A 25,138-nucleotide genomic window follows, 5' to 3' on the forward strand; every position below is an offset into this window, starting at 1 on the left:
ATGATAGTTTTAAATAACACAATTTGTAAGTAATACTTCCTTGCAGATCCCTTGGCTAGTTTTACAATGTGTCAGCTAAATTATTTTAAAGAGTTTAAAATTTTCTAGCTTTACTTTATTAAATGGAATGTTTCCTTGTTCTTTTGTCACATGGGATTAAATTTACATTATCTGTGTTTCAAACTGGAATACAATATGCTTTCCTAAACTTAAAGCCATCTGAATATTCTGGAGACAAGATTTCATTTGCAGTTTTGTATTTGTTACAGGTATTTTTACAGCTTCTTGTGCTGTAATTTCAGAGTTTGGGGGATGCCTCTGAGTAACTGTACTTAAATAAATCACTTGTAGTATGTACATACAATAATTCTTATCCTTCTAAGAAATATTTGCTCTGCTGTGAAGTACATATAATATTTTGTTTGCTCAGAAACATCCTGAAATAACCAATTGTACAACATTCCTAACATAGAACAACTCCAATTTAAGCTGCTGTGCATGCACACTGTAGGGATACTAAGCACCCGAAAAAAAAAAAAAAAAAGAAAATACTTGAAAACTACTAGACAAAATTTCTGCAGAGAAAATGGGACACACGTCAAGAAAGCACATTGGCATGACAGTTAATGGTTTACAATAGAATTTTTTTACAGGAATCATATTTTCATGTCTGCCTTTCAGTATTCTGTCACAGTTTTCTTTGAAATCCTCTGTGAGGAAGGATGCTCATAGTAACTTTTTTCAATCATTATAAAGAATAATAAGCTAGGGCTGGAAAAAGAGGTGACACTCCTTGATACAGTGATTTTGATATAATATTATAATTATGTATGCTTTTTCTGGGTGCAGCATCAGTATGAGAAGCTACAGTTTAGCTTCCTGAGGAACAATCCGCATGGTCTGAATACTGGAGGATTTTAAAAGTTATGAAATAATAAATGCTTACCTGCACAGATCTTTCTATTTATGTGTTTATTTAGTCCTTTGAATACAACATGAATGATAGCATGGATGTATCAGTTGCATCAGAAGGGTCTTATGCAACCATTAAAAATTCATTAGAAAAAAATTAATGGACTTATGTATCTTGTTTTTACTGGAGTAAAACCATCAATCAGCAAAGCAAGTCTTCCCAAAGAATTCCCACTTGTTCCTCATCTGAAGATACAAAAGCAAAGTGTTTGCACAGTGGTAGCATTCCTCAATTTAGACAGACATTTTCAGCCAAAACTTCTTGTATTGCCATGGAATGATGAGTTGATGCACCATGATGAGAATTCACAGAGGTCATTTTAACCTTTAGTGCCTCATTTCTCCTGTTTCCTTTTATGCCAGTCTGTGGGTATGGGGAGTTGACTCCTTAAGAGGATGTTTATCAATAGAAGCCTGAGTTGAAAAGTTGCATCCTTTGCTGCTGAAGGATTTAGGCTCTACTATTAATAGAGATAGTCTGCAAACACTGGCCTATCTTGACCGTTTTGAATAATTTGCATCATTGCCTCAAAGTATCTGAATTGGGCTTGCCTTTCCATAAGTCTGTCTGCATACACTCCTGTAAGCACCCCTCTCTAACAGTTTCGAACCATCAGCTGTTCTTAGCAAAAGTAATTTTAGAAAAAAGGAACTCTGGAATAGATTAGAATAAATGGAATGGAATGGAATGGAATGGAATGGAATGGAATAGAATAGAATAGAATAGAATAGAATAGAATAGAATAGAATAGAATAGAATAGAATAGAATAGAATAGAATAGAATAGAATAGAATAGAATAGAATAGAATGGAATAGGCCTCACCAACAGAGTATAGCAGGACAAACCCCTCTGTTGGCTGTTAGGCTGTGCTGTGTCTGACAGCCCAGGATGGGGCTTCCCCTCCTGCTGACTGAGGTGGAGTCTGCTGTCCTCCAGCACCCTCAGACCCCTTTCTGCCAATCCTCTCCCAATTCCTAACACCAGAATAGTGCCTGGTGTTACTTGATCTCAGGGTGTCAGTTTAGTGACATCAGCAAATCTGTCAATTTCTGCATCCAGATAATTGATAAATACATGGAATAAAACCGTCTTTAGAACTGAGCCCTGAGGAACAGCACCACCAACATCAGACACAATCGCAACAACCCTTTGATCCCAGACCTTTACTCAGTGCAGCTTGTACGTTCTCTCTGGAGAACTTGTCCAAAAGGATGTTGTGAGGGACAGTGTTAAAATCCAAAAAATCCAACATGCACTTTGGATGAAGCCTTCCCTTCATCCTCTGGGCAGGTGACCTTAGCATAGAAGGATAGAAATTAGTTAAGCAGTACTTTGCCTTTCTGAATCCATGTTGACTGTGCCTGAAGATTGTATTGTTCTTTGACTGTCTTTCAGTGGTACACAGCATGTTGTTCTTCATAAGTTTCCCAAGTCCTTAGACCCACAGGTCTGTCGTTCCCTGAGTCCTCCCCCACACCCTTTTGGGTAAATTGGAAAAACACAGCCAACTTCCAGTCAGTGGGAACCTCCCTGACCTCCCAAGACTTCTTGGATGATCGAGAGGGGTCATGTCATAACATCCACCAGTTCCACCAGAACCTTGTGATGAATCCCACCAAACTCCATGGACTTGTGAACATTCACCTCATACAGACCATCCCTTACAATTTTAGTGTCCAGGAATAGAACTTGACTGCTCCCACACTGGTGGTACTGATGCAGGGGACCAGGCCACACAGTTTGCTAAAAGGCCTGACAGTTTACTAAAGACTGAAGCAAAAAAAAAAGAAGTAATTGAATGCCTCTGCTTTTTATTCGTCCCTATTAGTCAGGTGACCATCTTCAGCACACATAAACTTTTGTAAGTTCTGCAAAAAATTAGCAACTACGTACAAGAGAAAGAAACCAAAATCAGAATTTCTATGGGGCACGAATTCCCCAGCTAGCTATTCAGGAGGCCAGCAGCTGGCATGGCACATACTGGCCAAGGTATTAGAATACTAGAAATTAGCTGCAGTGCATTCTGTCACTTCTCTTGCTTAAACTGGAGGGGCATGAAAAATTATGAAAGAAAACACAAAAGAGCAAAATGAGTAAAAATGAGATCTGAACTGATAATGTAAGGGAGGAAGGAAGGGGTTTGATTTTTTTACTCTTTTTGCTGAATGGCAGCACAAATATGGGCTACATTAATAGAAATCACATTTCTTTAGGCCCAGTGATCACTTGTTTTCTTCTTTGGGGATAAAGTTTGTTCCCTTTCATGGTTGCCATATTTCAATAGGTAGATATTGGCGTTCCTAACCATTTAGAGTGTACCCAACATGGTAATACTGAATAGCCAAAAAAACATTTTATGTAGATGGAAGCAGGTTAGGGTGCCACAATCTAATACTTTTTTCTATTTTCCAATAGCTGATTTTGTTTATCATTGGAACAGAGGGTAGGAATACTTCTGCAGATAAGAGTGTCAAACAGTGTCACCTTATCTTAGTTGAAATATTCCACACAAAGCTGACTTTGAGAGATTTCCCTGATTAATGACTAATATTGATAAAAATTAGTAGTCATGTCTGTGCTGGTTTTGACTGGGTTCAGGTAGTTTTCTTCACAGTGTCTAGTATAAGGCTGTGATTTGGTTTTGTGCTGAACAGAGGGCTGACTTTTAGAGATGTTTTTGTTATTGCTGAGCAGGGACTGCACAGAGCCAAGGCCTCTCCTGCTTTTCACATCACCTCACTAGGAGGCTGGGAGGGGACACAGCCAGGAGAGACGACCCCAAACTGACCAAAGGGATATTCCAGACTATATGGCATCACAGTCAGTATAAAGTGCAGAGAAGAAGGAAGGGTGGGATGTTTGGACTGATGGCGTTTGTACTCCCAAGTCACCTTAGTGCAACGGGCTGTGCTCTGCTGGAAATGGCTCAACAACGGGAAGCAAGGAATTCATTCCTTGTGTTGGCTTGCTTGTGCGCAGGCCTTTTGCTTTCTCTGTTATAAACTGTCTGTATCTCAACGCATGAGTTCTGTAGTTTTCACCCTTCCAATTCTCTCCCCAGTCCTGCTGGTGGGGAGTGAGGGAGTAGCTGCCTGGCGCTGGGCTGCTGCGGGGGTTGAAGCACGGCAAACCCTTCAAGGCAGCGGTGAGAAGCGGCAGCCGTGAGAAGCGGCAGTGGGGAACAGCAGCCGAAGGCCCGTCCGGGGCGCTCCAGGCGCGGCGTCCCTCACTGCCGGCCCGGCCCGGCCCAGATCCTCGCCGCGCCCCGCCCCGGGCCCCACTCCTCATTCGGGATTGGTCGCTGCCCTCCGCCCTGGCTTCTGATTGGTCAGCGCGGGCGCTGCTGGCGGCGGGATTGGCCGGGGCAGAGGCGGCGGGCGGGAGGCGGCGGCAGGAGCGGGCGGGGTGAGTGCGGCCCCGGCCCCGGCCCCGGCCCGGCTCCGCGGGACGCCCATAAAAAGGGGCGGGCGGGGGCCGGGGGTACCGGGTCGACTTGCGCTGACCCGCTGGCGGTCGTGGTGACGGTCGTTTGTGCTGTGGAGCACCCGCCTTGCTCCTTCCCTCCGGGACGGGCCTGCTGCCGAGGGCGGGGGCCTCAGCCGGTGGGTCAGGAGGCACCGCGGGCGGGCCGTGGGGACCCCGCGAGTGCCCGTCCGTGAGGAGCCTGGGCCGTTTGTGGGCGCGGGGCAGCCAGCGGGGCGCGCAGCGGCAGAGCAAACACGGGCAGGCCTTCGGGGGCAAAGGGCTTGCAATTAATTTCCTTTCTTTGTTGCTGGTTTGGTTTGTTCTTGTTTGGTTGGGGATTTTTTGTGTTTTTTTTTTTTTAATTTTTTCTCCCACACCACCGCGGCGGTGAGTCAGTACCCCGGGGAAAGGGGAGGTCCCGGCCTGGGGTCTGCGCTGTGCCATGCAAGCAGCCGCGGGTGTCAGGAGAGCCACTGGCAGAGTGACTTCGCTGACATCGCTCCAGCGAGGTTGTGAAACACTCACACTTCTTTCTTTGCTTGAGGAGAGGATGTCCGAGCCAGCAGAGCAACACTCAAACGCAGGGTCAGAGGGAACGTGCTGTGGGCCCAGAATCCAGGGGAGATTTGTCAGTGCCTTTTCTTCCGCACGAGTGAAATTAATTAACCTGTAGTTACACTGCCCGGGATGGTTCTTGGCGCCTGTAGGAAAGCACCTCCTGCTGCACCTCTAGAAGTTCTCTTGAATGCTCGTGGAGAGCAGTGTTGGCTATGGTGGAGCTGAGTGTTCTCAGGATGCCCTGACCTGCTCATGGGCTTTACTGGGTACTGCTCGTCAATTAGCACTGAAGCGTTTGGGTTACACAGCATGTCAATCTCCGTGGTGCACAGAAACTTAGGAAGTTTATTCTAAGTTTAGAAGCTGTGTACTTTAGGGGATGTGTTTGAAAGCTTGTGTTTAGAGACTGTGTTTAGGTCCTTTTTCTATGCTGTAACATATTCAGCACATTTTTTTTTCAGTGTAGTTCTTGATTTGCATTTGTCTGCACACAGTTAAGCAGTTTAGAAGAATGACTTTTGATTGGATTTTTGCCATACTATCTAGGAAAAAAATGTGTACTGTAGCAGTGAAGTATGGTGTCAGACTGTTAGTGTTCTCTTTAATGCAGAAATGAAGAATACATACTTTATGGATTGAAATTTCATTTGGGAGAAGTATGCTTATTTAAAATTGTGTAAGCAAATGTACATAATAAAATAGGTTTTCTTGAAGCTGAGTCAGCCTCTCACAGAATTTATTTTTCTCTCACTCACTAAGAAAGGAAGAAGTCTGGGAAAATGTTGTTCACAAAAATCTTTATTTTGAAGTTGCATTAAAATGCAGGATGAGAAAACTTCTGTGAAATAGGCTTGTTTTTAAAGTTTCCTTTGCTGGTGGAGTGAATGGCAGTGTAGTAAGGTGCAAGAGTTCCTGACAGATCAAAACTTCATCTAAATAAGAAATACTAATGAATTGTTGCCTTGTTAAGATAACTGATCCTAGGAAGATGCGTGCCTTTACAAGAGTAGTTTAGCATAGCAAGTGACAAACACTGATAGGATGTACTGGATGACTTCCACAAACACTGTAATGGATATTTGTTGCAAAAAGTTGATCTGGCATTGCTACCATTTTTACACAGTCATCTCCCTGGTGGCCCATAGTACTTGTTGAGCTGTGTTTGTTTTGATTCTTGGATTCTTAGGAAAGCTTGAATGAAACCCAAAGTATTACTGTGCTGTACAGCAGTAGGGCTGTTTTTGGGGCAGACAGGTGGTTGCGGGATGAGTCACATTCATTTGGCATCTGAGGTAATTGGAGGTATGGATGTTGTTTGGAGCTGTGACCATATAACTTACCATTCTCTCAAGGCTTGTCCTAATAGTATTTTGAATAGTATTCAAAATACTGTTAGGACAAGCCTTGAGAGATGAATTGTATCTCTCCATCATATGAGAGTTTCCAGGGCCTGCACTTCCACCTTGGGATTCTTTTGTCATTTCTAGTTTGAAAATTATGGGGAACAAATTGGTTTTGAATAATTTAATTCACTGATACGGTAATAAGCCCCCTGCATTTTAGTGGCTATGTGTGTAAACCCAGTGGAGTCCACTTCAGTTGCAATGGTGCTTCAGCCATCCTGTATCTGTATGTTTATAGGTTCTAAAGGGCTACTTTGCATTTATTTCAGTTGGAAAATGTGTTTAAAGACTTCAGTTACTACTGTGAAATAAACACTCAAGTTACAGAAACAACTTCAAATGTGGAATAAGCAGATAAACCCTGACTACTAGAGAAGGACAATGAGCTCATCTCAGCCTTCTGTTGAGAGCATCCATGGACAGGGGGTACTGTGATTGTCCCTAGAGGACACACTCACCTGAAACAGTGTCTGGAACTTCGGCTTCTGTGGTTTTGATAGCCTGGACTCAAACAAAACTCACCATGCAGTTTATTAGGGGAATGTCCTGAAGCTCTTGTAGTGGTGGTGTGCACATTTAATTCTGGGGTAGTTATTTGAGTTGTCAAGGTGCAAAATGCAGTAATTCTTACAAGAGCCTGGGTTGTCATACAGGCCACACCTGGCTGTCTGTTTATGTGGAGCAGGGCAATGACTTATTTATATGGGAAATTGAGGTAATTATTGATGAGCTCGTGGTAATGAGTGCAATACTGTGCTAGGATGACAGAGTAGATGGTCATGTAAATTGCTAAATGCTCATGTGTTGTGATGGGAAAAATACTTATAAATTCTGCTGCCAATGGCATTAATCATTCTGAGTAGTTTTAAAACAACTTTTTTAAAACAAACAAATTTACAGTGTGATGTTTTTATACTAAATCCTTATGTAACATTTCAGGTAACTAAATATGTGAGTGTTGAAGCAGAGAGAATTCCATGTGGCACATGTCTGTGTGTCCTTAAAAATTTTTAAAACAAAACCTCAAAAGTTTGTGCTTCACATTCTGAAGTCCCCTGTGATTTTTATGTATTGCTGTAACATCATCAATATCTCTCTACTAGGAGCAAAGCAGGGAAAAGAAAACTCAAGATCATAACAAATCTGATATTTAAATGCCATTTGTCGATACTGTAGAAAAGCGTAATACAGAGAAGTTATTGTGAGGGTAGATTGTGGATTATTTTTTAGGAGATTAGTGATAATTGGTATACCAAAGTGTCCTATCATGTCAGCTTAGTGTTAGAATGTTCCAAAACATTCAAGAGAGATTTCCCTGACCCAGGTGCTTTTAAACAGTAGCAAAATCTACCTTTAGTTTTGGTGATGCTATAGTCAACTTCATATGTTAACTAGATCTTTATTCATTATGTGTCTGGTGAATCAGATATTTATTATTTGAAGCTTAAAAACATTGTGGTGTAGGGTTCTGAGAGTACTGTCAGGATCCTACAGCAGTATTTTTGAGGCCTAAAATTTGGCTCCTAGGTAATGGATCTGTAGTATGCTTCCATGATTGTAATAAAGTGCTTTAAGTGCAAAGTAGTGTCTTTTAAAAGATGACAAAAAAAAAAGTACTTATACCACACCAAGTAAACCCAGTGCAATTTCATACAGCATATTAATTGTGTAACCTTTTAAACATTTTTGAAAAGAGAAGAAGTGTAAAAGTAATAAAAATTAATTGTGATTTATCTTCTGTGTGAAAACAGGCAAATAGTTATAGGTAGTCCTGTTTGGAGGAAAAAACCCACAGATTTTTCACTCCATCAAAAAGTAGGACTGTGATTCCAGCCTGGGGGCAGAATAAATATCTGACATTCTGGAGCTTTGGTTAGGGAAATTACTGTGGAACTGGTAAGGACCTCAAACTTGTCAGGCTTTCCTCTTTCCCAGCCCTTCCTCCCAGTGATTCTTCACCCGGTGTTTGTTTGAATACTTTTCTTTGGGCTGTGTTTCAGATGGATATTTTTCAGCCTCCCCAGGCAATCTGTTTGAGGGATACAATATCCTTACTGGTAAAAACATTTCCCTTGTGTCATTTCCATGTGTTGTTTCTATGTGTCAGGGAAAACAGTGATCTTTTTCGAAGCACGGTGTTTTAAAACTATATGCAGAGCATAAGCTCTGATTTACATTGTTGGTCAGGATACAAGTGTTACTTTTCCTGTCCTGTAGTTTTCACTCTAATGCAGCTCTGTGTGTTGCTATTTGCCAAAACAGAGGGAGGCAATGATTTGACTTCTGTCTATTGTGGTCCTCTATAATCCTCCACTGCCCTTCTGCTTAGCTGAACATTGCCAGTTGTTCCCCCTTTAGTAATTCCCTCAGTTGTTTTATCCTACTTGACAGTAATCTCTTATGCTTCTCTTTTTGAGAATGATTTTACTTCTTCACAGGTTTATTGGAATCACTTCAGATTCTGTTTCATGACACTTCAGGTGAACGCTCCTGTCTGTTGATTGGATCAGAGGCTTTTGTTACCCTTGAATCCAAGATAAAGAATTAAGTTTATGAAAGAAGAAGAGTTTGAAGTGCTCACTGTTCTTCAGGGGAAAAAACAAAACCAACAACAAAGCAAAACACCTCTAAACTTTCACAAAAGGTTTAAAAGTTGCTTTTACTGCTTCAGATAATGAATAAGGTTTGATTACATGTTTTAGGTTCATTTTGCATTAATAAAGACAGTTACATAAGATGATAGCAATGCAAAAACACATCTTCTGGTCTTCTAGTCTGATGAATTGTATCTCTCCATCATGTAAGAGTTTCCAGGGCCTGCACTTCCACCTTGGGATTCTTTTGTCATTTCTAGTTGCTGTGTTTATCAGGAGGAAAGGAAGTGATTGTTCTGGTTTCTTAAAAGTGTTTTGGGGTCATCTGCACTGACAAAAGTAAAAGTGTACCTTTTTTGCTCGAAGTGTAGACAAGTCTTTTCATTTTGTTGATTATTCGCTTCTATTTGAAGTGTTTCACGTCCAGAGACATGCTTCCTCCTCTGGGAAGTTTATAATCAGAACTTGAAAAGAATACAAGATGTGAAAGTCATAAGAAGAGAGGAGAGATATGGAGGTGGGGGGTTAGTGTTTGAATTTCTGTATGTCTTCCGACAAGTAGCAGGTAAAAATCACTACTTCTGCACTCTTAGTTTAGTACACCTACTTAGAATACAAAAACTTGTGATATTGGGGAAGGAGGGAGATAAGAAAGCTTGCCTGATGATTAGCAGCACATAATAGTGTTCTGTATTAACAGAATAGATTGCTACAGGGACCACTGGTGAAGTTAGGCTTTTTATTCTCAAAGTTGTAATGCTAGCTTTCTATGGGAGGATGGGGCTTGCTGTTACTTGGTTAGTACATGGCATACATGGTCCTCATTTTTAAAAGCTTTTAGTACTGCAGTTGCTTAATCTTCCCTCTTGAGATTTAATGTGTAATTTCTGGTGAAGCTATTAGTTAGGATAAAAGCTGTAAAACTGATTATTACAGTGGTAAGACAAAGCTGTCAGTTTATCAGATCAAACAGAGGATTGAGGATTTTCATCGGGGGAATGAAAATGATGCATTCGAACTATTTACAGTAACGTGTAAGAAAGTAAAGACAACTGGGCTGAAGTCAGAGCAAGTCAGTATAAAAAACCTGGAAATAATGCAGGAGTTGTGTATAGCACTGAAGCAGATAGACCCTCAGAAAATGGTGTAAAATCAGTACTGGAATGGCTCAGTTCTACCACCTGAGCTGTGCTAATGCAACAGCCTGTTGAGCTTCTTAAAAATGAAGACAGACTTAGACTCTCAAAGAAAAAGATCTGGCAGAGCTGAGTAAGTTAATGCAGGCTGCTTTAGAGCTTGACAGCCAACCATTGCAGTGACACCTGAAGCTGCATCAGAGCAAGCCACCCTAACTCTGGTTCCTTGGCTGAAGTCAGCAGATCGCAAACATCAGCCTAGGAGGATTCTGTGCTCTTGTGTTGGTCAGAAGAGCCTGGATGAGAGGAGCTGTTCAGGATCTTCAGCTGTAGGAGGATGTTTAAGGACAGAAAGGAAGTGCCTCAAGTTGGTTGTTTGTAGCAACCTGCCCATTCAGACACCTCTGTATGGAAGGTGATGGCTGGGCTCCACTTATTAAGGGAGTTCTGGACTTGAAGAATTTTTGTGTCTGCTTTGTGACTTGTCCTGTGAATATATCCAATGCATTTCTTTTAGAGCAACCACTGATACTTTCATGTATACACTTAATTCACTCTTGTTTGTATAGTGGCAGCACTTGCTCCATTTCGAGTCTGGCAAAATTTTTTCGTAATTTGGGTAGAGTTGTGAATTGTTTGTGATGTTTATAGGAGGTCTTTATTGAGATTGGGAGTATACAGACAATGTCCAAAATATTAATCAACTTCTTTCTTTTAGCCTTCATGTTGACTAATGCTTTGGTAAATGCAGAAATTTAATTATTTGTACAATTAATAGTAATATGTGTAATATTAATAGACTGTCATAATTCAGAACTTCAGTTTTGCATTTATGGCACAAATTGCACACAAAACTGCAGGCTTTTAGGGAAATGCAAAACAGAAATCATTTAGTATTTAAGTGGGAGGAAGCTGCTTGTTATTTGCTGGTGATCTTTTGCCTCTTTTGGGAAGAGTCTCAGATCAGTATCAGAATATTTTGATATGATCATGGCTTTTGGAGGTCTATTTTTTTTAAATGTAATGTGAGAGGTAAAAAAACACAACTAAACAATATTCTAATTTAAAATTAAATCAGTAGTGGACCAGCATGACAGCTTATTGAATTTGGGCTACAGGCTACATGCAGCCTCAGGCAGTGAGAGGGAACTAGATTGAGTAAAAAAATTGACTTAGTGGAATCTGTAGCTCAAAGGAGAGTTCGAAATGACCTGTAAGGCTGGTGAAAAGACAATGCCTGGAAAGCATGTCCCTGAAGTATATTCCATTTGTCAATGTACTTGTAGCTGAGCTGATACTGCTTATGAAAATAACTGCTGCTGTGCTCTCAAATATCTTAGTGAGGAGACTTAAGTCATTTCTAAACCAGAGAGTTTGAGGAAGAAAGGTTAAATGGATTGGATCCATAAGAAAAATATTTGATTTTTGCTTAGCATCCAGTGTAAAGTTTTAAGCTTTGATAGAGCTGAATTTCTACACGAGCGTTTGCATGGGATAATGTTCTGTATGTTCGACTGAAAACCGTGTTGATAACACAGGGATGTTTCTGTAATTGCTAGCTGAGACCTTTTCTGCTTCTCACTCCACCTTTGAGGAGGTTTGGGGTGCACAAGGAGCTAGAGGGGACACAGCCAGGACACTTGACCCCAAGAGGGTTATTTGAGACCATGTGGCATCATGCTCACCTGGTAGGGGAGGAAGGTTGGCCAGGCTGCTGTGACTTTGTAACACTCTGAGCGTTGTTGGGTTGCTGGTGAGCAATTAGGGGTTATTTGTGTTGCTTCCTTGCTTTTATGTTTTTGTCTTCTTATATATTGTTTCCCTAAAAAAACCCAAATTCCAAAACACTCCTTTATCACAGCCCATGGGCTTTTTCACTTTTACCCTTCTTAGTCTCTCTCCATATCGACTGGGTTGGAGAGTGAGTGAGCACCTGTGTGGTGCTTAGCTGCCTACTGGGGTTATTCTATGGTATATGAGGCTGAGATTAATATCAGACCACAAAGTAAATTTTAACTGAATATTCTTTGCTTTGAGTATTAATCTGCTAGTGTATGTAGTCTAAAGCTTGTAAGCATTGTAAAACATTTAAATAATTTCAGTGTTAATCTGCCCATAGAGGCAAGAGAAGGAAATTGTGACAGTAGAATATTGTTTCACTTATTTAAATTGAAATATTCCTCTCATTTTTGGGATTATTGTGTGCCTTCGTTCTGTTAACTGAAATGAAGTAATCTGTTTGCAATCCTGAGCAGTGGTGCTTAGCAAACTGAAAATTCTCCATTCTAATTATTTTCTTTTTTTAATTCATCTGCACTTACAAGCTTTCAATACCTGCAGGGAAGAAAGAGATGTAGAATACTCGTTCCATGTAAAAAAATTGGATAATGCAGTTTTAAAGAATTTGAATACTTTTCCTGCAACATTTATTTGTGTTGATCAGAGCTATGATTTCATTATGATTCAGAAATAGTCAGTTATGGGGGAGGTTGGTTTTAAGTTTTGCCCATTTGACAGCCAAATGAATTCATATACTTCTGGGAATAAGTGCAGATGTATTTTTTTTAAGATGGTAACCTAGAAAACATTAATCATGTCAGTATAACATGCATTCCCTTTTAAAACTTTGAATGTGAAATCCTGTTGTTGTCTTGTAGGAGAAAATATTTTCTGTAATTCATGGATATAAGAGAAAAAAAGAGCAATTGTGGAGGATAAAGGATTTATTTTTATTTCTATGTCAAGTGTTGAGATTGGGTCCAGAATGTGCATGCAATTTTTTTTTACAAATGCTAGAAAAATCTGAGGAACATTTTAAAAAAATATTTGTTAAAAAATTGCAAATATAGTTCTTAGAAGTATTTGAGGCTAACTTCACATTTCTTGGAAAAAAAGAAAAAAAAACTAGTTAAATACTTCCTGCAGCAGAAGGGCAAACTTGGAACTGTTTCCTTCCAGTTTCTTGCCCAGTCCCCTCTGGGCCCCTCAACCACATTCTGCCAAGCTTTTTCCTTCTGTGTAATAGGCCTACTGTAAGAAGTCCCTCTCCAGCTCTCTTGTGGCCCCAGTTTAGGTACTGGAAGGTTGCTGTAAGGTCCTCTTGGAGCCTTCTCCAGGCAGAACAGCCCCAGCTCTCTCACCCTGTCTTCATAGGAGGCGTGCTCTAGCCTCAGATCACCTTCGTGGCCCTCAGTCATGCGCTCCTTGACTCAAGAGAGCTGCTGCTCTTGTCACTAGTGCGCAGGATGTGATGGAGTTGAGGAGATAGGAGGGATCAAAAGGTAATGGAGAGGAGAGTAAAGGGAGGTGACCAGGTTTCGGTGGTCAGGAGGACGGGATCCTGCCAGCATCCATCTGAGCAGGAAATTCCAGTCCTACATGTAGCTCTGTAAATCGGTTTGAGATTTTTTTTAATGTAGTATTGTGGTCAAGAACATGGATGATTTCTGTAACTTAAGTTACAGTGCTACATTGTGAACACTTGAAGGCATGCATCTACTCTGGAAAAAACACTTACATCTGGAAAAAAGGGGATTTCTTTTTTTCCTTCTTTAAAATCTGTGGAAGAGGACAAGTTGGTTAGGATTTGGTCTAGATTCTGAGGCTTTCTAGATTCTGCTACAGCCTATAATTTGCTGTCACTAGGGAGTGCTGTCCTTAGTGCAGTGTTGGTAGAAGTAGAGGAAGCACACCACTCTGTCAGTGATTAAGGCAGTGCCTGTTAAAGGTTATGGACCTATGTGTTTGTGAACTGTGCATTTTATGAGACAAACACTCCCATTTTTTAATCAGTGCTAGTAATCCAAATTGCTTTCCTGTTCATGATCCTTTTGAGGAATTGGGGTGACTCTAATAATGTTCTGGAAGTATGGAGATGTGTGTAAAAACATCTTCAGCCAGAGACGTGAATAATTATCTTGTTTGCCCTATACCTTAGTTATTTATTCACTAGTGTGTTGCTTCTCTAAGACTGGTCAGTTTTGCAGAAATACATCTTGTCAGGAACTATTGGGTGTGCTTTGAACAGGTCTAATGAACAGATCTTCTGAAGCAGTACCCACTCCTTAGGTTGAGCTAGCCTGGAAGAAATACCGGAGAGAGGATATTGTGTTTCACAACTTCGTTGTGTGAAGGATTTCTTGTAAATTCATCTCTGCATTCATGTGGCTAAATGCTGCTGAATTTAAGCATGTAGGTAAATAAGTTCATGCCTCCATCTCTTATTTCTTAGATGTTTTGTATTTAGGTAGAAGTTAGCCTCTCCTGAAAACCAAATGTGACAACCATACCTCCATTAAGTGGTGAAAACTTACATTGTCTTGATCCAGTAAGTCTTTCTCAGGACAGAAGAACAACAACTGCCTGCTCTATCTTCTAGAAACAACTGAATACATGATGAGGGACGCTGTATGCGAGAGCATTATTTGGAACAAAAAATGTATTGCATTAAGTTTTAATGTTGTCAACCTCAGTTTTTTAAAAATTACACACTTGCTTTCAGAGAGCTTGACTCTGTTGCGTGGACATCTGTTTTTGAACAATACCAATGTTTCAGAGAACAAAATGAAATTAAGAGTTGTGCAATTTTGTTGTGTTTTTACCTTGTTTATTTCAACCACTTGTTTGAGAACAGATTTCTGCATTGCTACTCTGATTTACTAATTTAAATATTGGATTTTATGATGCAGATTTGGATGTGGCTGCTAGTTGTCAGCTCCTTCTGGCAGTCTGCTGATCAACCATGTTTCAATGAAGGGAAATTTCAGAATTGTCAGAGCTTGGTTGAAAATAAATAACTTGCTGATAGACTTAATAAAAATATTAACTACTGGCTGACTAGATAGGAAAATGAATTGTCAGTCCTGTTATTTCTTGAGTCAGTCGCCAGGATTTTTGTTTTGCAAAGACACCAGAATTTTCACCTTTCTAAAGATTGCAAGAATGGTATAGTTAATAACAAAACAAACATTTTAGGTTCTGGTTTTTAATAGGATGGGCAGGTCTGGACAAATACTCAAAAATATTTCCAGAGAAAATTATGTGTAATCAAACTACATAGAGCTTCATAGATGAATGAGGGAAAAAAGGGCTCAGATACTTGCTATTTTTTTTTTCTTCCAAGGTTCAATCTCTTTCATATGTTTCTGCCCATAGACACTCTTTGTAAGTGTAATGAAGAGATTAGTTGCACAGCCAGGAAATAAAAAATCTTTCATATTTTTCTTAAGTTTATAATACTCTATATTAATGGCTGCAAGTTTAATCTTCCTTGTCTTTAATGTTAACTTTTTAATTTGGTGAGTTTCAAGAACAGAAACTTTTTAATTCTGTATCTACTAAAGATTAAAAGTGACTTAGAGGGACACAAAGAAGTCACTGTATAACTGAAATAAATGAACTTCTAATTGTATTTGTACAAGCAACAGCTTTGTCATGAACCCTTGTGTTAGATTATTAATCCTGGTAATACTGCTGTATTAAAATCTCTCTGTTACAATATTGGCAGCCTTTTTCCACCGTTTCTCAAGTTCATTTTTACTCCTTATCCTGTATTTTCTTGGTAAAAGCTGTAAGTTTCATTAACATGAAAAACTGCTGCAAGAAGAAGCAGAATGTGGGCAATGCTTTGTATGGCCACACCTGAACATACTACCTCTAGAAGTAAGAATAAAGACTTTTCCCTGGGACTTTGATTTTAGAAGTTGTGATTTGATTAATTATACTTTTCCAGACACAAAGATAAGCTAGCTAGAGCTGCTTGAATTGTGCTGTATTACCTAAAGGATTTTTCAGTGTAGTGCTTGAAAATCTTTTCTGCAAGCTGATTTATGTGTTACGTCAGATTTATTAACAGAGTGGGAAAAAAAAAAGCTGGGACGTCCGGGATGGATTTTTAAAAAACCAAATTATTAGGTCTCTGTTATGTACTAAAAACATGTTAAGATGGGGGTACAATCAGAGTTTGTCAATATTATTCAGTGTTGATGAAAACTCAGTTACATGCTTTCATAATATATGGTCCCAGAGCACTCTGTGTTCTTAATAATCATATTGTAAATGAAGCTTAAGACTTTAGAGAAATAGAAAATTCCTTGATAGAAAAGTCTATCAAACTTCTAGGGGAGAGAGAAACTGCAAAGACATGTTGTTGTTTAACAAGTATCTCTGTCTTTTTCCTTCCTCCATAATCTTATGTAGCAATGGGCCAAGGACTTGGCAGATATGCCTGGCCCAAACCTGCAGGAGCATATCAGACTTTTACAGGTGGAAGAAGACATTCCTTTGTTGGGTTTAGACCGTTTTTGAATAATCAAGACATAGATGGACATCAACAGAATGACGACTGCAAACAATTAGAATTGGAAGATGTTCAGAAAGAGAATTCTTTATGTATGTACATATCTTTGTGTATGTGCCATTTTGTTGCAAAATGGGATGCTTGGGGCTGGAGGAGAAAGGCACCCTGAGAGCCATATAAGTGGCTCATGTTATTGAGCCACTTAAATAACATGAAAAGTACATTTCCTGTGTCTTCATTTTGCTTTTATACTAAATTTCATTCTATAAAATATAAGTAATCTAATAAATCTGTATTAAGCTATGTAGTTTTAGTTGAAGAACATTCATAATGAGTTAATACATTCTAATAAACTAGAAAACAATAACATTGTTTAGTTCAAAATATTTTGTCTCCAAATTAAAATTCACATTTGGGAGAAAATGCCTATTCTAACATTCTGTTTAGAATGAGGCTGTGAAATATTTTATGCATCATGAACCAGGTTGTTCTCTTTGTCAACCACAGTGAAAATTAGTTTAAGCCTCTAAAACATCTTTAAAAGTTACTTTTTTTTTGTGTATACCAGTTAGACCACTGTCCTTGCTTGTTTAATGCATATTGGATGTTAGTATTTACCAAAATGCCTTCTATCACATTAGCATGTGAATAATAATTTAATAGAGGAATACAGAATGCCTTCTTGGATTACAAATATGGACCCATTTCTTTGTCTGAGGTTTTCAGTTTAAAAAACCTTATTTGATATAGCCTTAGATCTTCAAAAGTGCCTGGGGGGAAAGGACTTGGGGGTACTTCTCAACACTGGCTGAGTATGAGCCATCAGTCTGCCCAGGTGGGCAAGGACACCTGGCCTGTGTCAGCAATAGTGTGGCACCAGGGCAGTGACAATCCCCCTGTGCTGGGCACTGGTTAGGTTACAGCTCAAGTGATGTGTCCAGTTCTGGGCCCCGCAGTGCAGGAAAGACATTGAGGGGCTGGAATGTGTCCAGAGAAGGGCAGCAGGGCTGGGGAAGGGTCTGGAGTACAAGTCAAATGAAGAGCAGCTGAGGGAGCTAGGGGTGTTCAGCCTGAAGAAAAGGAGGTTTGAGGGACCTTCCTGCTCTGTGCAATTGCCTGAGTGGAGGCTGGAGTGAGGCAGGTATGCTTCTTTCTGCCCAATAACAAGTGATGGAATAAGAAAAAATTACTTCAGATTGCACCAGAGGAGGTTTAGTTGGCTGTTAGGGAAAATATGTTTACCAGAGTGTTTGCCAGTCATTGAAAGAGGCTGCCCAGAAAAGTGGCAGTTGTCAGTTCTTGGTGGTCCTTAAAAGGTGTGCATACATAGTCTAATGGTGGACTTGGCAGTGTTACATTTATGGTTGCACTTGATACCTTAGTGGTCTTTTCCAGCATAAATGATTCTATTGCTCTACAACGTAACTTTTTTCCCCCTCCTTCCTTTATAGACTATTTTGAAACTGCTTTCTTATTCTAATTTTTTTTTTCTTTTTAAATGATAATGGTATAGTGCTGTTTTAGCTTTGTATTCAGGGGGATTTTAATTTGTTGTAATTGAAGTGTGTTTACTGTTGTCCATGCTTCATACATTTTCTATACTTTCATCTAGTTAAAGGTCTATTTCCTGTAAGGCAGTGTTGAGTCTGGAATGGAGTCTCTATATAATGCTACCACATTTCTTTTTTCAGTTACACAGAGATGCATGTAGTTCTTTTGTGGGTCATTAGATATATGCAGCTTAAGGGTGTATTATTTCCCTGTTCCCAAGTTGCTTTGTATGTAAATTAGTTTAATAACGAAACGCCTTTCCTTTACATGTGTTTGTGTGTATATTGCAACTCTTCAAATTTATCTTACAGAACCATTTTGGATTGATTTACTTTCTTTGTCTCCACTAGGCTACATTTTTCCCCATCTGTTATTATATTTGGGTGGGTAGGTATTACCTAAAATGCTGCATATTTTCTGAATAGGAGGGTGCTCACAAGCATCATTGAGTCTAATTCCTGGCTATAGGACACCCCCAAGAATCACTCTGTGGTGCCCAACAGCATTGTCCAAACACTTCTTGCCCTCGGTCAGGCTGGTGCTATGACTACTGCCTTGGGGAGTCTGTTCCAGTGCCCAAACACCCTCTGGGGCAAGAACCTTTACCTGATGCCGAGCATAAACCTCTTCTGACGCAAGTTCAGGCCATTCCCTTGGGTTCTGTCATTGTGTTTTCCAGAGAAGAGATCAGAGTCTGCCCCTCCTCTTCCTCTCTGGGGTTCTTGAAGACCCCAGTGAGATCTCCCGTCAGTTTCCTCTTCTCCAAGATGAGCAGACCAAGTGACCTCAGCTGCTCCTTGTGTGTCTTCCCCCCATTGGTTCTTCACCATCTTCTTGGCCCTCCTTTAGACATTGTCTAATATCTTTGTATCTTATGTGGTGGTACCCAAAACTGCCCCCAGCACCTTACATGAGGCTGCCCCAGAGCAGAGTGGGACAATCCCAGCTGGTGATGCTGGGCCTGATGCCCCCAGGACAGGATTGACCCTCCTGGCTGCCAGGGCGCTGCTTACACATGTTGAGCTGTCACCAGTCTCTACTTGGGTCATGAGACCCTCTGTTATCAAGCAATAAATCAAGGCGGGCACTTCTCCTAGTTGGCCCCTTTAGTACCTGCACCATGAAGTTACCATCCAGGTGCTTTAGGAATCTAAGAAACTGTAGAAGATGGGTAGGAGGAGGTACTATTTACAATATTAAAAATATGACTGGATTTGATCCTTAGTAACTTAATATATGTGACTCTGCTTGAGCAAGAGGAATGGAGTAGATGATCTCTAGAGGGGCCTGCCTACCAGCCTTGGCTCATAGCAATTTTGTGGAGGAGCTTCAAGATTCTAATTAGATACAGTATTATTTCCTAGAAGCCAGACTTCTAGTGCTGAGGGGCATAGCTCTCATAAGATTCCAGCGCCAGGAATTCACCTACCTAGTAATGGAGCCTCATCTAATGATTTAGATGAGATTTTGGACAAAAAAACGTCTGGACTATTGCCTTGGTTAGGAGTTCAAAAATTACTTGAAAAGTATTGATTTTGTAGTAGCAGTACTATAGATGTTTTTACCTTCTTTAACTCTTGCTGCTAGATTTGATGTTTATTGTCCCTCTATGCAAGAGATGTTCAAGTGTAATATAAGTAAAATGCATTTGTGATGAAGCAGCTATTACCTGTAATGCCACATTCAACCCTGCTATTTTCTTCTTAAAAGGAGTTTCACTCAAAGGTGCAGGTAAAAATTACAGTTCTTTTAGTATGCAATTTATAGTAGCAATAAGTGACTTTATCTAAGTGTGGCAGAAGGCACAATTTAGCCAGTTAATGAATGGATAATCCAGTATGGAGAGAAATGTTCTTTCAGTTTTCCTGTTATCTTATAATTCCCTTTTATATAAACAATGTAAAAATTCTGCTTGTATATGTGTTCCTTTAATACTTTTTTCCCTATCACATCTGTAGTTGGAATTGTATAATTTAGATCTATTTCTGTGGGCTTAGTTTGTATAAATGAGAAAGTAAATATATTACTGAAGAATGAGTGCATCTCTGATAAATGTTTCTATCACTTTGTACGGCAGTCCTAGTAAATTATCCCTTCTTTTTAAATGAGCAGTTGTTGTAGACAACAATATTTCTGTTGGTTTTGATTATTTTGGTGCATTCTTTCTTACAGCTTTCTCTGAAAATTCTAGTCCATTTGTTCAAGTTTCTGAGCCTTTGTCAAAAGATGCTGGCACTAGAGAACCTGTTTGCCAAAGTGCATCAAGCCAAACATCACCACTTTCTGTATTCTCTTATGACCTAGAAGGCAACCAAACCTCACGGGACCTGATGAATCCTTATGAAAAATCTGAGGACGTTGCAGAATACACGTCTGGAGGGCATAATGATTTGAATGGTAAAAATGGAATTGCTTTTGTAAACATTGACTCTTATGAGCCAGATAGCAGTGATGGAGAGGAAGAGGATGGTCTAGACAAATTTTCTTGGATAAGAGAAGCAGCAGGTCTAATTCAGGGAAGACTAGATAACATACTTTCTCAGTGTCAAAAAGACATGGAGTCTATTAATGACTTAGAGTCCCGACTCTCTGCTTTCAACCACAGTGTTTATAAAGAAAGTTGTGAAGAAGCAGGACCAACGCCTTTGGCATGTCCAAACAATAAGCAACCTAAATCTGCTGAAGGTGAAGCTACACCAAAAATTAGCCTGGGTGATGACAGTTATGAAGCACAGCAGATAAAACACATAGTGGATGTAGGAATTGGAACCCCTGTACCAGCTGCTGATGTATTAAACATCTGTGATGGAGACTCTGACCAAGAAAATTCATCTGAACTAGTAGTGAGACCTAAAATTAGAAAACAAAATACTGCTAAACAACTGGAGAGAGAAAAACATCTCCCTAGTGATGATGAAGAGGAAAATGTTTCGTGGAGGAGAATCGGAACTGCTGATGTCCTGCAGTGCCATCCTGAGTGTCCCTTGAGAGGTGGCAAAGATGAGATGAGTTCTGGTATGTTCTTTCTCTCAAAAATGTGCAGTCATCAAAAGAACATAGAAATAGACTTAAGAAGAAATGCACTAACTCGAGAGCAAAACAATGTTCTAAGTGACAGTGCTTTTTGGAATGAGTTTGAAGACCACAACACACATTACATAATGTCCCATAAAGATGAAGACAGGTAAATGTTTTATTTTTCTATCTTCTTTAGTATTGAATCTTTTGTGTAAATAATGGGTGAAACTGAACAATATGTTAGCAGATGAGACATAAAAACTTAAGGCATTCCAGAATATGATCAGATAACAAGATGCCAACTTTTCCTTTCAGTTATCCTTCACTCTTCTGGTAATGTAAAAAGCCTTTCTTTATGTCTGCAGTCAGAGCATCTTATCACTGAGGAATATTACTTGTTTATTTTTATTTCATTTTTACTCAGCAGATAGAGAGTAAAGACTGGGAGACTTGTTCAGCTTTGAAAGTTTCTTTCTAGGCTTACTCTTCAGAATTAGTTTTTTTGCTTCCAAGTCTCAGTATTCTACATGGAAGCCTATTTATGTTATTGTCTCTTTTGAAAGAAATTGTTCTTCCTTGTAATATCTGAAGAATACTTGATAGGGTGTTTTAATCCCATTTTAATGAAAATTCTTCAGACTACTAGGTGTTTCCAAAGTAACTATTAATTATGACAGTTTTAGATTTACAAATTGCTCCAACCTTGACACGAGAAGCAGTGTTCAGGTTTCTCCTGCTTTGAGCTCTTCAGCTGTCCTGGTTTAGGGCATATTTTCAAGGAAACTCCAAAAGTGGTCTCTCTAGAAAGCAGTTGGCCCTGCCCCCAACTGATTCGGGAAAATATTTCCTTGGAGAAAAGTGAAAAAACTGTTTATTTAACAAGAAAAGTATTCACAAGAATAAAAAATGAAAAAATATTAAAATTCAGAGAGTCCTTGTTGTGGAGTGTAACTCGGCTCCCCCAGTCTCTTAGTCCCTCCAGCACTGGAACGCAGCATCCTGGGCTCCAACAGGTGCGAGCTCCCGGTATTTTTCTGGGTTTTCAGTCCAGAGCAGGCTTGAACAGTTCCAAGAAAAAGAAAAACCACATTCCAGGAAACTTCTCTGCCTTAGCTAGCTAAAAACTAACTAAAAGCAAAGGAGAGCTCTGTCCCGCTGTCCGTCCATGCCACAGAGAACACAGTCCAGGAGCAGGAATGTGGAGGAGTGAGTGCAGTGCCTGAAAACAAACTGCGCGCTTCTTCTTCACCCCCGCTTCACTCTAGGAACCAGTCTCAAAGGTGCAGAACTTAATATCCAGCATAAACAGAACAGATGATTGGGGATGCAAGCACCATATAATCACCCTAAGACATCATCCAAAAGACAAAATAATTTGGATAAAGCTTATGTTGATTAATTTCTATTCATAAAATGTTAGCTTAGAACTCTTCACTATTAATTGGAATGATATAACTGAGCTATTTCAGGGTAAAAATATTTCTAACCTTATGAGATTTAGTAGTGTTTGTGATGGCTTTTTTCCCTCTTTTTCTTGCAGTTTGCTTTCATCTTGTTGATTCTGTTCTCACTTCACAAGACATGTCTTCTGGATATTTATGTGGCTGTCTGTTGATGTACATGTGCTTGTCATTCATAAGCTAACCTGCTTTGTAGATTGTATGTCCTGTATTTTTGTAGAGAGAAAAGCATGAAAATTAATTAACGTAAAATCTTGTCTTTAAAACTTAAAAGTCGCAGAGTTTTAAGTTGCCCCTAGTGAGGCACACTGGGTTAGTGTGTTCATTTTTGGTTTCCACAGTTGTAGAAAGATAAGGAGCTACTGAAGAGGGTCCAGTGGAGGCTGCAGAGATGATGAGGGGTCTGGGGCATCTGTTATGAGGAGAGGTGGGATCTGGGTCTGTTTAGTCTGGAGAAGATTGAGAGGGGATCTCACTAATACAAATAAATAGCTCCGAGGTGGGTGCCAGGAGAATGAGGCCAGACTCCCTTCAGTGATGCTCAGTGACAGGACAAGGAGTTACAGCAATAAACTAAAACACAAGGAGTTCTACCCCAGCAAGAAGAACTTTAGGTTGAGGGTGGCAAAGCACCGGAACAGGTAGCCCAGAGAGGTCATGGAGTCTCCCTTGCTGAAGACATTCCAAACCCACCTGAGACCATTCCTGTGTCCCAGATTGGACTGCAGAAAGGTTGGATGGCAGGGTGGCAAAAGAGTTGGACTGGATGGTCTTCAAAGGTCCCTTCCAACCCTGACAATTCTGTGATTCTTAATAAAGGTACTTGCAAATGAATCTATCACTTCCTTGTAAGATTTGCTTTTCAAAAATTTTTATTAATGAATAGTCTTCTCCCTTTTTGAAATGCTGCTGCTAGAAAATTAAAATGCCATGAAGGAAGTGTAATGTATTCTACAATTGTAACTTTGGCTTCCATGAAGCACAGTGATGAATTATTGTAGCATGACAAAAACAAACATGGGTTGATTATTAGAAACGTTCTTGATGATGACAGTAACTGAACCAGTAAATAGGAATCATGTATTTTTAACTTAGAATCCCCATAATTTATGTTCTAAAACCTAAAAATACTTACGTTTATGAAATAAATTGTCAGTCTGTACAAAGAAGTAATATGATCACTCTTGAAAGGTGAAGTTTTATGTTTAAAGATTTAAACTATATTTTATATTCATGCAGAGCTGCATGAAAAGCTACATACATGTCAAACTACATCCTTCAGGTCAGTTTTAGCTTATTCCCAACCCAAGGAGAAATTCACGTTTTGATTGCTGCAGTGTGGGCCTCCACCTCACATTTTCAGTTGGAGGAGGTGCACAGCTTTTGTGGTGTTAGCATGTGGAAGCTGTATGGGAAGGAGAAAGTCTTGCATGTTTCTCAGAACCATGTATGTTCAAAGGGTGGTGGAAGGTCCCAGGGCAGGGTTGGAGGGAGGAGGATCATATCCATTAGCTCCATCCATTTAATTTTGGACTGTATGCCAAGTACTGGTTAGGAAGGGGTTCAGTCATGGGGAGGGACTAGTGTCAGCAAATCCACATGCAGATGCTAAGTTCATGTGCTATGTTTTTGGCAAGTGACAAGTCTGTAACTCTCTAACCATTAAGTAATGTTCTGCACCCAGGCAGAAATGAGCACAGTTAAATCCTGAATTCTGAAATATTTAATGTTCTCCAGTCATTTAGAGTTAGTGACTTTAGGTATATCCTTTTCTGGTTTGAATTAGTGTTTGTGTATAAACGTTAAATAGAACAAATTTGACTAAAAGCAAAGGAGGAGTGTTTTAAAGTGTGTTGGAAGTCATTCTCAGATTGTAAAATAGAGACAACTAAAACAAGGCATGAATATTTCAGCTATATACAATTTAATCTAAGATGAAATTGTATAATATATATTAAAAAACTTGATCAAACAAGATAAAAACAAACAGCATTCCAAACCAAACTCCCAACCCAAAACCAAAGAACCAAACAGATCAAAAGGTTAAAAAAAGCCAATATTCAGCTTTAGATGGTGTAATGCATTAGATGAAATGCCCAAAATTAATGAATATTCTCATTTCCATCACTTTTCTTAGTCATCAAAATTGTGGTAGAAAAATTTATTCCTGCCTCAAATTAAAATGCTTGTATATAATCTTTGTCTTGAACTTCTTCATTCTTGTAAAACTTGCAGTATATACTATGCAGTTTTTCAAAAGCACTGAAAATTCTTTAAATTGAAAGTTCTACTGGCATACATTTGTAATATTCGATAAAGGGAGGAAATTACTGAGTTTGTAGGTGGGGGAATAACAATACACTTAAGATACTGGGTTTAGCAGATTAGAGAACTATGCTGTGGGTGTTGTGGATTGCTTCATAAAATGAGGTCCAATAAGCAAGTTGGCTGTTCACATGTGTGTTTTCTCTAACTTTTTGAAGTGACAGAGCTAATTGACTTTTTTTTGGATTTTCAGTAATTGTCACTGTAGTGAGTGAGTCATCTAAGTGCCATTACCAATGGTAGCAGTAGTTATCGTTCCTAAGATTGTGCTAGCACTACTATTTTGTTTAAGCTGCTCAAAGCTTGTTTATTGCCCTTTCCTATGTGGTGGCTGAGAAAATTGTCTTTTCAAAACT

General features: G+C 39.6%; 1 protein-coding gene across 5 annotated transcripts in view; it reads left to right on the top strand.

Moving 5' to 3' along the window:
* The first annotated feature begins 4,374 nt into the window (after positions 1-4,374).
* The window catches only part of PJA2 (praja ring finger ubiquitin ligase 2), a 31,302-nt gene continuing 10,538 nt past the window's right edge, over positions 4,375-25,138 (top strand). For 4 of the 5 annotated variants that reach the window (XR_009420422.1, XR_009420423.1, XM_059492337.1 and 1 more), the window contains exons 1-3: positions 4,390-4,576; positions 16,329-16,520; positions 20,152-21,163. Coding sequence is in view for 3 of the 5 variants with exons in the window: in XM_059492337.1 (XP_059348320.1) it covers positions 16,331-16,520; positions 20,152-21,163 (1,202 nt within the window). In the remaining 2 variants the exon portion in view is untranslated. The other variant, XM_059492338.1, reaches the window with a different exon arrangement.

Source organism: Ammospiza nelsoni, chromosome Z, assembly GCF_027579445.1.
Source record: "Ammospiza nelsoni isolate bAmmNel1 chromosome Z, bAmmNel1.pri, whole genome shotgun sequence".
Lineage (NCBI taxonomy): Eukaryota > Metazoa > Chordata > Aves > Passeriformes > Passerellidae > Ammospiza > Ammospiza nelsoni.